Here is a 15,235-nt window from a genome sequence, read left to right as displayed (position 1 = left end):
AGACCAGTTGTTGGCGTTGGCTGCGCCCGTTTATTCCATTCTAGACCTGCGGAGCAGCATTGTCTGACAGGCATCTGGACACATATATCCACTCCAAAATGTATATTTACACTAATAAATAATCCCTGTGAAAATATAACATTTTATAAAGTAATTTAAACAAACTGCTTTAACAGTCATTCATATACGATATAAGCCAGCGATGCGTTGTGAGCTTGTAGATCTGCTATTTTCAAAATATACGGGCGCTTTCTGCGAGAGCACTCTTCTGCGCGAGCACCGGTCTAACAGGCGGTGCTGCTGTTATATTTTCATGGCCACCGGGAGATCAGACATTTAACCCATGGTCCAACACACCAGCCTTCATTCATTAATGTTCTCTCCAGGCTATCTCTCATTAATGCGGAGCGGGACGGGACTCGCCCGTCCGAGTCTCACTGGGAAATGGGAATAGCCTACATGACGGCTTTATTTTAGTAAACTCGAACGCGCACTGCTCGGTATGGGTTAAATACATTAATATACAAAAGTATTCCATTCATGCCGATGTGATTGGTATCATAATATGTCATTCATGTAGGCTACAAGCCTACGTGACAATACGCTACGGGCGTGTGCGTGTGCGTGTGCGTGTGCGTGTGTGACGAGCGAGGGAAACTCTTTCTTATTGGCTTTTCATGATGTCTTCTTTGGTCGTATTCTGGTTCTTCAATCTTCATGTCGTAAAATCGGGGCGTTTTGAGAATATTTAAGGGCGTGTTATTTAAATGACGCTCGGTTTCAGCCGTGACATTTATCAACGCTGGGACCAAGTGTACACTCGGATCAGCTGTGTAGGATGCGTTGATAAATGTGACTTTGACGTTGGTGTACGGCCGAATATATGGAAAAATATACGCCGGTTTATACGCTGCGTTGATAAATGAGGGCCAGTATGCATGAAGCTTTTAAGAGGACAAGATCTGATCTAGGTCATATGAAGTAATGTTACAAATAACAGTCAGATCAACTCTCCTAAGATGATAACACATGGATTTTAGTTTTGATAAAAAGTATATTTCATTATATACTTGAATAGGAACTCCCCATTGGAACGCATTGAAGTTATCCATTGTGAAATAAGTGTGTGAATCTTGTTGCTAATCAAAGGCACATTTTATTCTTTATTAAAATAGGTTTTTAACCTCTTATTTTACCCCATGATAATATTATATATCTATCATCTTTCTTTCTTCAACAGGGACCTCCTGGGGAGCCTGGTCCCACAGTAAGTCAACTATCTTCCTCAGACATTGATTATTTGAAGAAAACAAATGAGGTTGGGGGGGTGCACATGTCCAGGCCTCATAAAATATTCTGCTAAGACCCGATTTATTTTTCTACTGAGCTGTTTTGATTGTAACTTGAAAGCAATTGTACATGACAGGGCGGCAGTGGCTCAGGGGTAGAGTGGCCGGGTAGAGTGAGCTGGAAAACCGCAAGGTTCCCAGTTCGATCCCGGGCTGGGGCGCTCCCCTAGAGTTAGTGTCGAAGTGTCCTTGAGCAAGACGCTGAACCCCTAATTGCTCCCGATGAGCAGGTTGGTGCCTTGCATGGTTTCCTCCGCCATCGGTGTATGAATGTGTGTGTGAATGGGTTAATGGCACAATCAATGTAAAGCGCTTCGGATAGAAGCGCTATATAAATGCACCATTTACCATTTTACCATTTACAGTGCATTTGAATGGTGAATAAAAGGGACATTCTAGAGGGCTTCTTTAATGACATGTGAGTTGTTAATGTTCTGAAGTCATCATCAGCCATTAGTCATCTTCCTAATGATGACAGGAGTATTCCCTTGAATGGCAATGTACGCAGTAAAATCCTCAGTGTTAATTAATCCATTTGGGAGTTGGGACTCCGAGAGTGTAAAGGGTCCATTTGGTTACATTTGTACACTCTCAGAGTGCAGTGTACTTATTCTGTTTGATATTTTCCATTCATGCTGGGCTGAAGCATCTCTCTTTTATCCCAAGACCCAGGCTTGTTGCCAGGCCAAGCTTAGCTACATTCTTTTGGGAGGGAGAAAAAGCAGCAACAATCTTTTATTGACAGCAGGGCCAAGTTGAGTGAGGGTCAACACATCATCCTTCCTTATGGCACCAGATCCGATGTGTTTGCAGGGAACTAGTCAAGCTGACAAATAATCTCTCCTGGAGACAAAATGTGAAAAGGGCTCTAGTAATGTTGATCCGGGGATACAGTTATTGTGTAATACTGGTGATGAGTAAGCCCTGTTAGCCCTGTAGTGGAAACCAGCCTATATTGTCTCTCCTAGCTTTAGTGACTTTGGATGGGTTACCACAGTTTCCCATTGTCTGAGTGACTTCCTTTCCCTGTGTGAGCTGTATGAATTGTTCAATCTGAAGGTTGAAAAAAGGCTGTATTGGGTAGCCTTTGTGTTTACACAGACTTTATGATAATCAGGGGTGTTTATACTGAGTGGAATGTGTTAGTGTACCGTACCCCCCACTGAGGTCAGGAATGTGACTGTTTATTGTTGTATGACTCACTTTTTACTACTTTCCTCTAGTATCAAGCTGCATTTTGAGATTTATGTATACAATGGGGTTTGATATACTGTATATTTGTGTGGGTGGTGAGTATTATATATATACTGTACTGTATATATATATACAGTATATAGATGCATATATATAGATATATATGTTATGTTTTAACTTATATTGTTTGTAAACTATTAAACTGAATGTGCTGAACCCACAGAGGCAGTTCTATCCAGATGACTCCAACACTGCCTATAGAACAGAGGTAATATATTTTTTATTCAGATGGATTATCAGGGTGAATGATGGATTATTGCCATAATAGATGGATGGCTGGATGGATGCATCATGCATTTATACTCTATTTTGGCATCTTCATGTAATGAGGAACAAATAATGCTTGACCATTTGTGTTTTGCACTGCTCGTTATATAGCCTCTGTTTATAATCTGAGAGAACTGACAAGTGATGAATTTGCATGTATCTTAAAAAAGAGTTTTCAGAACACTGAGGTGGCTTTGCCTGACCAGAACTCGGACATCCTCAAGACTCTGCATTACCTAAGCAGTGTGATAGAGAGCATTAAAAAGCCTCTGGGCACTCGGGAGAACCCAGCCCGTGTCTGTAAAGACCTGCTGGACTGCCATCAAAAGCTCACTGACGGTGAGAATATCTTATACCTTGTGATTTCAGTGTTTTATCCTGTGTGTGTGTGTGTGTGTACCACACACACACACACACACACACACACACACACACACACACACACACACACACACACACACACACACACACACACGGTACCGTACCCTACCAGAGTTCTAATTTTATTCTGCTAATGCAAGAGGTTTTCTATCTGTGTTTTGGATGGTGGTCTGTCCATCGATCTGTCCACCACTTTTGTCTAAAGAAACATTTTAAAAATTGGCTGGATTGCCATGGAATTTACTGTTCCCCTTCATACTCCCCAGAAGATGGATATTGAGGTCAAGATACAGATACATCTTGATGTATATCAGCGTGGGTGCTGACAACTGTGTTGGTTGGAAAATAGCGCTGCGCCCAGTGCTACTTTGCGTCAGGCGGGAGATAGGGCCCTTAGTCTTGTTGTCTTCCTGTTCAGGTGCTGAAAATCATTAATACGGTTTATTCTCGCAGGATTTACTGAACATTATTGACATTTTCGGATTGTTTTCTCTCTCCCTCCTTTTCTCCTTGGAATTTTGTTGTAGGCCGCTTTTGGATTGATCCCAATCTTGGCTGTACATCTGATGCCATTGAGGTTTTCTGTAACTTCACTGCAGGAGGGCAGACCTGTTTACATCCAGTGGCATCTAATAAGGTAAAATGGAATTAAGTGGTAAAATCAATCACATCTCAAACCTCCAGTAATTGCTGAACAGAAAACTGAAAACAAAATGCTTGCTGCTCGACTCATAGAGATGTTAATAAATTAATAGTGCAAAGGATATAAAAAAAAAACATTTACCCATTCTCAGCTATACATTTGGTTCTTTGCACTTTAACAATGTTTCAAATTTACTATAAAGATGGGTTTTATTCAGTCAAATGTGTATAAATAGTTGCAACAATTACTTAGACCATGAATGCACTACTATGCAGTTTTGCTAAGGATTTTTAACTAGTATCAGTTTTTGGTACGTGGTTCTGCATTTAATTTGTACTTATTTCCTTTGGTTGGACATCTTACAGATGGTGTTTGGTTTGGGGAAAGTCCAAATGAAGTTTCTCCACTTACTGAGTACAGAGGCCAGCCAGAGCATCACAGTCCACTGCTTCAGTGAGCCACCTTACAGTACCGCAGACAGCTTCAGTGCCGGCGGCCCGATCCCCCAGGACGACGCCCCGCTGAAGTTCCGTGGCTGGAGCGGACAGATGTTTGAGTCAGACACATTACTTGAACCACACGTGCTACAAGATGATTGCAAGGTAATGAACATTAGAGCAGTGGTTCTCATACTTTTCCAAGTCAAGGACCCCCCAAATTGATTGTGTATTTGTACGCGGACCCCCATCTGAAAAGGCTTTGTGCCAAAAGAAGAAGAAGATTATTAAAAAATGGCCAAGCATTTTCCATATTTTTCAGAAATGTTGAAAGATTGACCATTAAGTGCAAACCTCTATCCTTCATCTTGCTTTCTTTCTTGATGTATGCTGATGTGAAATAAAACGTATCAAAGACAACAGTAAAACAATCTAGACTGCATTTTCCATCATGGATATAGTTCCTATAGTGCAGTGGTTCTCAAAGTGGGGTCCGGGGACCCCTAGGGGATTCCAGGGGCTCCCCAGCACAATAACCCAGCAAACTCACATTGCAATGTGACACATTGTGTGAGCTTGTAGATCTGCTATTTTTCCTTTGAAAAAATGCTTTGAAAAACAACACAAATCTTCTCTTATTGGGGTCCCTGGCACAAAATCTTTTCAGGTGGATGGTCGTGGCCATATACATCAATTTGGGGGTCCTTGACATGCAAATGTTGAAGAACCACTCCTGTAGTGTAACAGTACGTTTTAACAGCGGGCGACTCTCGGGCTATCGCCGGGCGACATCGTCCAAAAGATAAAGAAAATCCATCTTTCATCGCCCCCCGCCCACTTCGCCCTATCGCCAGTAGTTGCCGGCTCTCATAGACATATAATGCACTTCCGGAAAATACTATCCTGATCGCCCGATGTTAAAACGCACCGTAAGAATTGATGCATAGATGTCTAACCTTTACTCAAACTGCCTGAAGAATTTGTGTCCTGCCTTACCGCAGACACAAAATATATATATATTTTTTTATCCCACGATTTTTGTAACCCATTTTTTCACCCTGTGCCAATTGCCTAACCTGTAATCCTGGGCGCTACTCTCCCTCTGCCAGCCTGGGGAGAGCCCCAAACTGAGCTCATACTTCTTCAATGCATGCAAAGACACAACATGTCTAATTGCTACTGTACGTGAGATGTGTTGGGACACTTTCATCATACTGTGTTCCCTTTCTTTGTACAGATCCAAGATGGCAGCTGGCACCAGTCACATTACTTGTTCTATACTCAGGACAGTCGTCATCTACCAATTGTAGACGTACAGCAGCTTCCGACATCACAACCCCACAGCCAGCAACATATAGAAGTTGGACCGGTCTGCTTCCTTTGAGGCCAACATCGCCTACAACTAACACGTTTATATAAACTAGTAAAACACGGGCCTCCCATACAGCATGTCTGCCTACCAAAGAAAGGCTTGAACACCAAGCTGAGATTGGTTTCTGCTTCCACGTGGGAGAGACCATCATCTGGTGTTTGTTTGTGAGAATGACAAACACCCTGTCCAGCCAATGGCAGACCTCAGTGGAGGAACTCAGTCTCTATGGGACACCCAGGCCACGAAGGCCCAAAGGAGAACAGTGTATACTAATATTTATCAAATAAATGTGTAAAATATGTGTGTTTATTTGCGTGTCAAAAAGGTGCTTGGGTTGGCTGCGTCTTGGACCCATATTAGTCCCTGATCTCAGGGTATGGCCTATCCATGCAGCAACCTATCTAAACGTCAAAACTCATACCCCCCCCCCCCCCCCCCCACTCCCCAATCTTTCACACTAGCCATCCTAACCAAGGGGCCTAAGCCAGAGGAGAGTGCCAGGCCTCTAAATAGGAGCACTGTCTAACCAAAGGTTCCTAAGTGTGCAATAGCATGTGGATAATGTGTGACTGTTTTGAATATTGCATTTCCAATCAAAGGCTTTTTTTCTCCTACAGTTTTCATTAAAAAAAAAAATCTTTTGTCCGATCCAGCTAGACATGTTCATCTTGACAGATGGTGCTCTACCTCTACTCCGCTCATTTGCCTTCTAGGAAAGACACTTGTGTCACGTTAGTATTTTTTCCTTCAAGTTGTATGTACCGGTTACATCAAGATTTATTCTGTTGTATGAGTACTTATTTTGCTTTGGTCATTTCTAATTTATGAACCATTTTTTATATACTACATCTTTTTCTCAACTTTTCATGCTTTAAGGTAGGTTCTTCAGTGGTAACCTACTGTATCATTGGTGCTGCAATAAAATAATGAGTCATCTGTGTGTTTTACTTTTCCTGTGTATATATTGACAGCATACTGTACGTTTGATTATTTATATCCTTTTTGTTTTTGTTTGCATTACTGTACCACAGTAAGTTATACTCTCAGAGATCTATTTGGTCAACAACAATCCATTCTAAATAAGTATTTATGTTTTTAAAATAAGTGTGTTTGTATGCACACACTTGTGACAGTATGTGTATCGTGCCTACAGTATGTGTTAGCTCATTCTGTGGTTGTTAATAGGACTGGCAGCTAGGCCAGAGTCAGAATCCATTAAAAGGGCAGTCAGAAGATTCTTAAGTTATATTACCTTGGAGAAAGTGTAATTATTTACATTCTCTGGTGGATAAAGTTGAATGAAATGTGTAAATATTAAATATGTTGACATCAAATAAATGGAATGTTTTATCCCCAAACAGTTTGGTGATGTTTTTTTGTGTTTTTTTTAAATCAAAATAAATAAAACATGGTTGGTACAGGGGTCAAGTACTCGCTCACCACCTTGGAGACTGGGGTTTGACTCCCCCACAGTGCCTCTGGCTTGGGAAGGCGCTCCAACAAACACAATTGACTAGATACTCCTACAGGTTGGTGCCTGTTCAACAGTGGTGGAAAAAGTACTCACATTTTGTACTTAACTAAAAGTATCAATACTGCAATGTAGAAATACTCTGTTACAAGTAAAAGTCCGGAATAAATCATTTACTTGAGTAAAAGTACAAAATATTGGTATCAAAATGTACTTAAAGTACAAAACTAAAAGTACTCATTATGCAGACTGTCCCATTTCACAAGTTTTCAAATGTATAAAATGTCAAATCTTTTGAAAAGAGCAGATCTACAAGGTCACTGTAGATTGGCTATTTTCAAATGGCCGAAATGTAGGTAGAGCTCGAAGTGGTTAATGTATGTTTTGTAATAATAATCCAAATCTACAGTACTTGAGTACATGTACTTAGTTACTTTACACCACTACTGTTCAGCAGGTAGCAGAACTGCGAGGGTACTGTACATGTTCCTCTGTGAAACTGCTCACTGCAGGTGAAATGAAGCAGCTGGTGGCTCTGTGTCTATCTGAGGAAACGTGTTCTTGCACTGCCAGACATTAGGCTATAGTGATCTCCGCCTATTGGTACTTATGTCTTGGGAAATCTAAATTCAATGAATGGGCTTGGACACAGCAGAAAACCAGCGATAACCGGTAACAAACCTACGCCCTGATAGGCTGCTTCTAAACCAATTCCGATACCATCCCATATGATATGAAGGATTGCCCTTATGGTCCCTTCAAGGATTTGCAGTGGTTCTGTGATGTCATTTTTTAAAAACTTCTGAATTGTTTCCACACAGTTTTAGGGTTAGGGTATCAGTAAGTATGCAGAGATCTCTGATCGTCTGGCTACGCAAGACATGTGGAAACATGGTTGTCTACCATACCCTATCTCCCCTATCATAATCTAATAGGCAGATTGCAGGAGGAACCCTAAAGATTTTGGTGACCTCCACGACCTTTTGTCTTGCACCATCCTTCTTTGGCCAACATTTCTGGTTGAGTCTAAGGGGCGCGCACGTGTGTGTGTGTGTGTGTGTGTGTGTGTGTGTGTGTGTGTGTGTGTGTGTGTGTGTGTGTGTCTGTGCGCGTGCGTGCACGTGCTCACGCACGTGTGCTTGAGTGCAAGTGTTTATATAAACTAGACTCCATAGAAATATTTTAGCCTATAAAATGCTTGGTGAAGATCTAAAGGATGTTCTCATATGTTTTAGATATCCAGTTCAGCTTGTGTCACTGAATACAATATCTGTCTATCTGTCTATCTATTGCCATGAAATATATATGTCTGCATATTATATGTTTTTACATTTTGCATGGGTCTAAATATTGTTACAGCCCCTTGACCCTTCAGTTGTCCGTCCTATGAGCCAGGTCGTGACCATACACATTTCATGCACTAGTGAGCAGACAGGTCTGAGTACTGTTACTGTGTGTGTGTGTGTGTGTGTGTGTGTGTGTGTGTGTGTGTGTGTGTGTGTGTGTGTGTGTGTGTGTGTGTGTGTGTGTGTGTGTGTACGTGCGTGCGTGTGTGCGTGCGTGTATGTGTGTGCGTGTGCGTGCGCGCGTGCGCGTGTACATTGTGTTTTGACCATGGCTGCATTTCACACTCAGAAACACTAGGGGGCCCCATTGTGCAATTCCCATGCTCAACCGGATCTCTCCTCCACGTGTGGCGCATGAAGCAGCGTTGCCATGTCGGATTATTATAAGCGACTTTTTCCTGTAAAGTTGCTTGTAAATATTGGCGCTTGGCGGGTGTGCTTATTTAGGCTTGCTTCCAATTTTTTAAAATTATTATTTAAACCAGTGGTTCTCAAATATTTTCATGATAATTTTTTGTGCCAGCTGCGGGAGCATTTGTGTTGTTAGAATGTTTAAAAAACAATATTCCAAATAGTCCACATTTTATTACAAGAGTTTTTGAAAATAGCAGATCTAGATCTGCTATTTTAAAATAGCCGATGTATCGGTTTAAAGTGCTCATGTGGCCTGAAGTACTTCTTTCGGGCTTGTTTTCCTAGAACTGGTTGCTTATTTCTCTCACAGAATCTGGCATCACTACGCGGAAGTAGTGTGTTGTTTTGGACATGCTGTGTGTGTGCATCAACATCTTCTCATCAACGTGTAGTGTCTAGATATATTATAACTCTATGAATTGCAGTGTAATAATGTTGCCTATGACTATGGACTCAGAGATACAGATACACGTAAACGACGGGTCAGTGGAGGAAGAGATAAAGGGAACGAAAAGAAAGATGTCCCTGGCAAAGTAAGTGTTTTCCTTACACAATTAAGGCAATGTGGCTAACTGGCTACATTAGCTTGTCTTACAACATCACTTTACAAAGGGGTGTAAAGTAACTAAGTATGTACTCAAGTACTGTACTTAAGTACAATTTCGAGGTACCTTTACTTTACTGGAGTATTTCCAATTTTCAGTACTTTTACTTCTACTCCACTATCTCTAGAGGCAAATATTGTACTTTTACTCCACTACAATTATTTAAAAACTTTAATTACTAGTTACTTTGTAGATTTTGATTATTATTACAAAACATACATTACCCACTTCAGCCCTATCTACATTTCGACCATTTAAAAATAGCAGATCTACAAGCTATGTGAGCTTGTAGATGAAAGTTTTCAAATCATTGTAGTGGAGTAAAAGTACTATGTTTCCCTCTGAGATGAAGTGGAGTAGAAGTAAAAGTACTGAAATTTAGAAATACTCCAGTAAAGTAAAAATACCCAAAAATGAAGTACAGTACTTGAGTAAATGTACTTCAGTTACTTTACACCACTGCTTCCTGTTGTGTTGTGAGTGATGCGTGTCAGTCAATAATAATGTGGGAGTGGGAGCGCAACCTGACATAAATTTAAAAAAGGGTCACATTAGTCTGCCTACTTACTCTACAAGATATCCATCCACACAGCTGATTCAAATGAATCATCAATGCTTATTATCATCAAGCACTGAAGCCACACAGATGCAGGTGTCACACAGGCCAGTGTTTCTCAAACTTTTTCTTGCCAAGGACCCCCAAATTGACACGTATTAGCCCGCGGACCCCCATTTGAAAAGATATGCCAAGGACCCCTATAAGAGAAGATTTTTTAGGGCTCTAGCAGTGATTTTCAACCATTTTAATTGCAAGGACCCCCAGTTTGACATGCATTAGGCTACGGACCCCCATTTACTGACATTTCTATCTCTGGGACCCCAATTTATACAGTATAGTAAAATCTACGTTAATTTAACTCAGAGAGTGTACAAATGGAACCAAATGGACTCTTAACGGGTCCATTTGGTTCCATTTGTACACTCTCAGAGTTACAGACCCATAAGGGTCAATTTGGTTCCTAACTATCATTTAGCTGGGGACCCCCTGGAACTCCCTCATGGACCCCTGGGGGTCCCCCACTTTGAGAACCAACGACATAGCCAACAGCAGCCAGTAAGAATGAAACACACAGGCGCTTGGGTGGCGCAGTGCCAAGTCCCTGTCCACCACCACGGAAGGTTGTGGGTTCAAATCCACCGTGGTGCGTCTGGGCCCGGCTTTGTCGGGTGTCAATGCAAACACAATTGGCCCGTGGTCAGGGGAGGGAAGCTGGGCGGGGAGGGTGATACTGGTCATTGCACGTACTCTTACGGGCTGGGCCGGCACTTGCCAGCAGGGAGTGTTGGGCGAAGGCCCTATGTCCTCCCGGTGGGGGCTCCTCACTGGGAGGTGAGTCAGTAGGATACGATATAACTGTGACAACACAGAAATATGTGTGGGGAGGAATTAATTGGCATAACGACTAAATTGGGTAGAAAAGGGGGGTGAAAAATAATTGGCTACTCTAAATTAAAAAAGAAGAAGAATGAAACACAGGACAGGAGTTAGGCTACAGCCACGCTGGGCAAGACCTGGGATGTTGGTTGTCTAGGAAGTAGGGGTTCAGTGTCTTGCTCAAGGACATTTCAACACTAACTCTGAGGGAGCCCGGGATCGAACTGGGAACCTTGTGGTTCCCATCCGGCCGCTCTACCGGCCACTCTACTCCTGAGCCACTGCCACCCCATATCCTTTCACACTGTGTAATATCATACTCTAGTCTGTTGTCTAAATGTCTGCACCACTGTCATCACGACAAATGGCTGCACTTTTATTTACCTAGTTTTTAAAAACATTTTCTCCCAGTTTAGACATTGCCAATTCCCCCCTCTGTACAGTAGTCCCTGTATCTGGCAACCCCCACTGTTGGCCTGGGGAGGGTGTAGTCAACCACGTGCCTCTAATACACATGGATTTGCCAGCCATTTCTTTTCACCTGACAGTGAGTAATTTCACCAGGAGAGCGTAATGTGTGCAGGGGTTCACACATTATCTCCCCCAGTTCCCCTTCCTGCTGAACAGGCACCCCAACCAACCTGTAGGAGTCGCTCTTGCAGTGAGAAGACACAATCCCCTGCTGGCATCCCACCCATGCACACTACACTGCCAATTGTGTTCGTAAGAGCCCCCAACCAAGCCAGTGGCTCCACTTTTGAGATTCGAACCTGGGCCTATGTGGTGGTTACTAAGTGTTTTACCTCTGCGCTGCCTGCCTGCCCCATTATTGTCCTAGCTGATTAAAGTGAATCTGATTAAAATTGATTCTGATAATGATATTCTTTCCATCCCAACAGCTGTGGTGTCTGTGGATCTGAGGAAGCAAAGTATAGATGCCCTGGCTGTCTCAAACAATCCTGCAGGTAATGCTGCCAATTCCATGGAAATCACCTCAGTTCTTTCCTTGCAGCACCATTCTTTTTACCAGCTCAACTTTTACAAAATTATTTAGCTATTTCTAAAACAGTACTGTCTGTTTTGAAAGATATGTAGCCCTGTGTGTAATCTATGTGTATAGTTAATCTACATGTTTTTCCCACAAAAGATATAATAATAAAAAACATTGCATTGTCCCCATTGCAATGGGGAGACATTGTCTCCCCATTGCAATTAGAACTGCAGATTCCCCCCCAAATCTTCCGCCGTAATCTCAAGACTCATCTTTTCAGACTGCACCTCCAGATTATAGATTTTTTGGATATTCTGCTGTTAGACTGATAGGGTCTTGGATTACCTATGATCCTAGATGACTATTTCTATGCATTTGATATATTACCTTATGTTGTCCTTGCTTACTGTAAATCGCTCTGGATTAAGAGCGTCTGCTACAGTAAATGCCTAAATTGTAATGTCTTAGATAAAGACAGTTTTAAGGCCAGTCCACATCAATGCAACTCCTTGCAACTGCCATTGGGGATAATGGTTGCAAGTAGTTGCATGTTGCAAGGAGTTGCTTTGGTGTGGACTGGCCTACAAAACTAACCCTCTAATGTACTGTACATGCTTCTCACTGTGGAGTATTTGGAACATTCTGAGCTATCCATGTCCATGTAACAATTCGGTGGAAACCTAGTGTCAAAAATGAGAAATGCCAGCTGGCTCTTTGAGGCTACCAATTGCTGCTTTTTCATTTTAGAGCCTGGCTGAGAACATATCTCCTTCCCAGTATGAGTACACTGAAGACGGAATAGCATAGCCGTTATATAACTTGCATTAGCTGTAATAAGACCTGACTTTGATGCTGCCTGCCTGCTCCAAGGCTTTTCCTGCCCCCGGGCTACCATTAGGCTGAGATGATCTCCCCCAGGTGCTTACCAACCATCTCCCCGTTTAAACACCATTTTATAGGGATGCATTATCGGTGATTTAAAGACAGCCTGGACCTTGGTTCCTCTATCGTAAGAAATTATTGGAAATCTCACGTGCAGCCAAGAAGGCAATAGTAAAACTAGCCCTTAAGGTTATGAAATATACAGGCCATGTTGAGGGGAAAACTGATTACTGTGTTAAAGGATGCTATTGGGTTTATGTGTTAGTCAAGGGTTTGGGATTTAGCTTCATTGCTTAGTACAATAGGTCAAAGGTCATTGCTTAACTACTTGAACCATTCATCATTATAGACAAACATAAAAAAAAGAAAAAAGACGGTCCAAAATCTTGTAAAAAATATATAAATATAGAAAAATAGGCCTTAAGTAACCTTCAGAAACCCGTCTACCAGTGACATCATCGATGGGGAATCCAAGCTAATAGAAACTGCAGGCTTGCCTTTGTATTCCTGGAAAGTTGCAATGCAATAATAGAAGCCATTGTTCTCGCATTAATAAAAATAAAATGTTTTAAATCTTGTTAAAAAAAATGAATCCTGCCTAATGATGATGTCACTGGTAGACGGGTTTCTGGACTGTCCACAGTCCTCCTATGAGACACAGACCAAGTAGAAAGAAATTGTACCATTTTATCATGAGCATTAGTGAGGGCCTATTATATGAAGATAGGTTGAAAATGGGTGAAGTCGTCCTTGATTATTTTAGGGTATTTGTGCTTTATTGGACATTGTACAATGGAGAGCGACAGAAATTTGTAGAGGACAGTATGCAACTAAAGTCATATGCTAGATATACACCATAACATTTTCATCTTCAATACACCCTTAATGAAGTTAGTGCCTGCCGTCTTGCAGAAGCCTTAGGCAGGTATTTGTTGTTTGTATAGATTAAAATTAAACTGGTTCACTCAGACTGATGGATAAATCCACCCTGAAACAGAATGTTTATATTATTCCCACATCATTTTAGACAGTGCAGTTATTGTGAGCACGGCGTCTGTAAACAAGAAACATCTCCCACAGTTAACACAAGAGCCAAGACTCTTGATGATGTCATTTAGAGACAAATCCTCATAACAAGGAGCCTAATGAATCATTATACATTAAGCATTTTCTTTATGGTTTAGCATCTGTATCTCAGTTCGCTGAGACTGCCATATGACTCCAACAATGAACTGAAATAATCTTTTGGCATTTCAGATGAAAATCAATAATGATTGTCAGATTGTGCAACAAAAGGTTAAAACATTTTCTCTGTTAGCTCTGCCTGTAGAAACTAGATTTTTATGATTCAGTTATTGCTATGTTTTTGTTTTTACTGATGTAATGTAACGTTTCTTTGATGGATTGCCAGCAACATGCCACTGATAACATTGATATTCCATGGCCTGTTCCTTGAATTCTGTTGCTCTTGAGGCTTTTACAACTCAACCTTCAAATTCTAAATGGCTTAATGAAGGTCACACCTGCATATTTCATTAAGATTTACTGGAATTGAAAAGGGGGTTGTCTGTCCATTTCTCATATGACTCCCTATTGTTTTGGGCATCTTTCAGCATTCCTTCTGCATAGTTTCTAGGGTTATGGTTTTTGTGAGACTCAGACCAAATGCCTTTCTCTCAGCAAGTGTCTGAATTGGATCTTTCTTTGCTTGGATCAAATCTCAAGTGTTTCTTTTTAATGAAACCTTACATAACACACAAATCTGGCAATTTCAGAATAATTGCATCAGTGACATTCAACCTAAGGAATAAGGGGGGGGGGGGGGGGGGGGCAGGAACCCATCAAGCAATTATATTGTAGCAGCCATTTCAAGTTTTTAAGCCTGTAGGTTTTTTATATATTCTCTTACTTTAGCATAAAAGAAGACTAAGACTCTTAAAATCCATGCTACAGTAGCTACACCATAGAGCCGTGACAGCAGTTTCCGCACCCTTTGTTGCTCAAGGACACTCCGCCATTGAGCCAAATGGAAGCCAGGGATCAAACCTGGAACCATAATATTCATTATCAGCCCTGGTGGTGGGGTTTTCCACCTTAGCACAAATTATGAAGCCCCCCTCCCTTTTGTTTGGGGGATAGGATACGGTTGGATGGATTTGAACATCAGCCATAAGTCAGCCCTGGTGACTGACAAGCATACGCCCAGGGTTTCAATCTGTCAGCGAGGGAGTGCCACGTGACACAGAGACAGTATCCCACAGTGCACCAAGACATTTCATGACTGATTTTGATTTACACCTTCTCGTTAGATTCGGCATTGGCTTTCCAATGACCTAGATCCCTAGAGGGTGAAAAACTGCATTCTGAGCTCAGGAGGATTTCCAGACC

The 15,235-nt window shown here is 41.6% G+C and overlaps 3 protein-coding genes across 3 annotated transcripts in view; 2 read left to right on the top strand and 1 right to left on the bottom strand.

Moving 5' to 3' along the window:
* col24a1 (collagen type XXIV alpha 1 chain) overlaps nt 1-7,045 on the top strand; it is a 147,252-nt gene extending 140,207 nt beyond the window's left edge. The window contains exons 55-60 of the mRNA XM_084067805.1: nt 1,241-1,267; nt 2,767-2,811; nt 3,041-3,209; nt 3,779-3,888; nt 4,260-4,496; nt 5,569-7,045. Coding sequence (XP_083923931.1) covers nt 1,241-1,267; nt 2,767-2,811; nt 3,041-3,209; nt 3,779-3,888; nt 4,260-4,496; nt 5,569-5,715 — 735 coding nt within the window. The 3' untranslated portion in view covers nt 5,716-7,045. The remainder of the gene's footprint in view (nt 1-1,240; nt 1,268-2,766; nt 2,812-3,040; nt 3,210-3,778; nt 3,889-4,259; nt 4,497-5,568) is intronic.
* Nucleotides 1-15,235, bottom strand: part of mpl (MPL proto-oncogene, thrombopoietin receptor) — a 186,486-nt gene that overhangs the window by 20,721 nt on the left and 150,530 nt on the right. The window lies entirely within an intron of this gene.
* znhit6 (zinc finger HIT-type containing 6) overlaps nt 9,299-15,235 on the top strand; it is a 40,722-nt gene continuing 34,785 nt past the window's right edge. The window contains exons 1-2 of the mRNA XM_084067559.1: nt 9,299-9,467; nt 11,874-11,939. Of these exons, the coding sequence (XP_083923685.1) occupies nt 9,349-9,467; nt 11,874-11,939 (185 nt within the window). The 5' untranslated portion in view covers nt 9,299-9,348. The remainder of the gene's footprint in view (nt 9,468-11,873; nt 11,940-15,235) is intronic.

This window comes from Gymnoscopelus microlampas (assembly GCF_963454915.1).
Source record: "Gymnoscopelus microlampas genome assembly, chromosome: 9".
NCBI classification, from domain to species: Eukaryota; Metazoa; Chordata; class Actinopteri; order Myctophiformes; family Myctophidae; genus Gymnoscopelus; species Gymnoscopelus microlampas.
The sequence above is the reverse complement of the archived record's forward strand: the minus strand, read 5'-3'. Positions and strand labels throughout refer to the sequence as shown.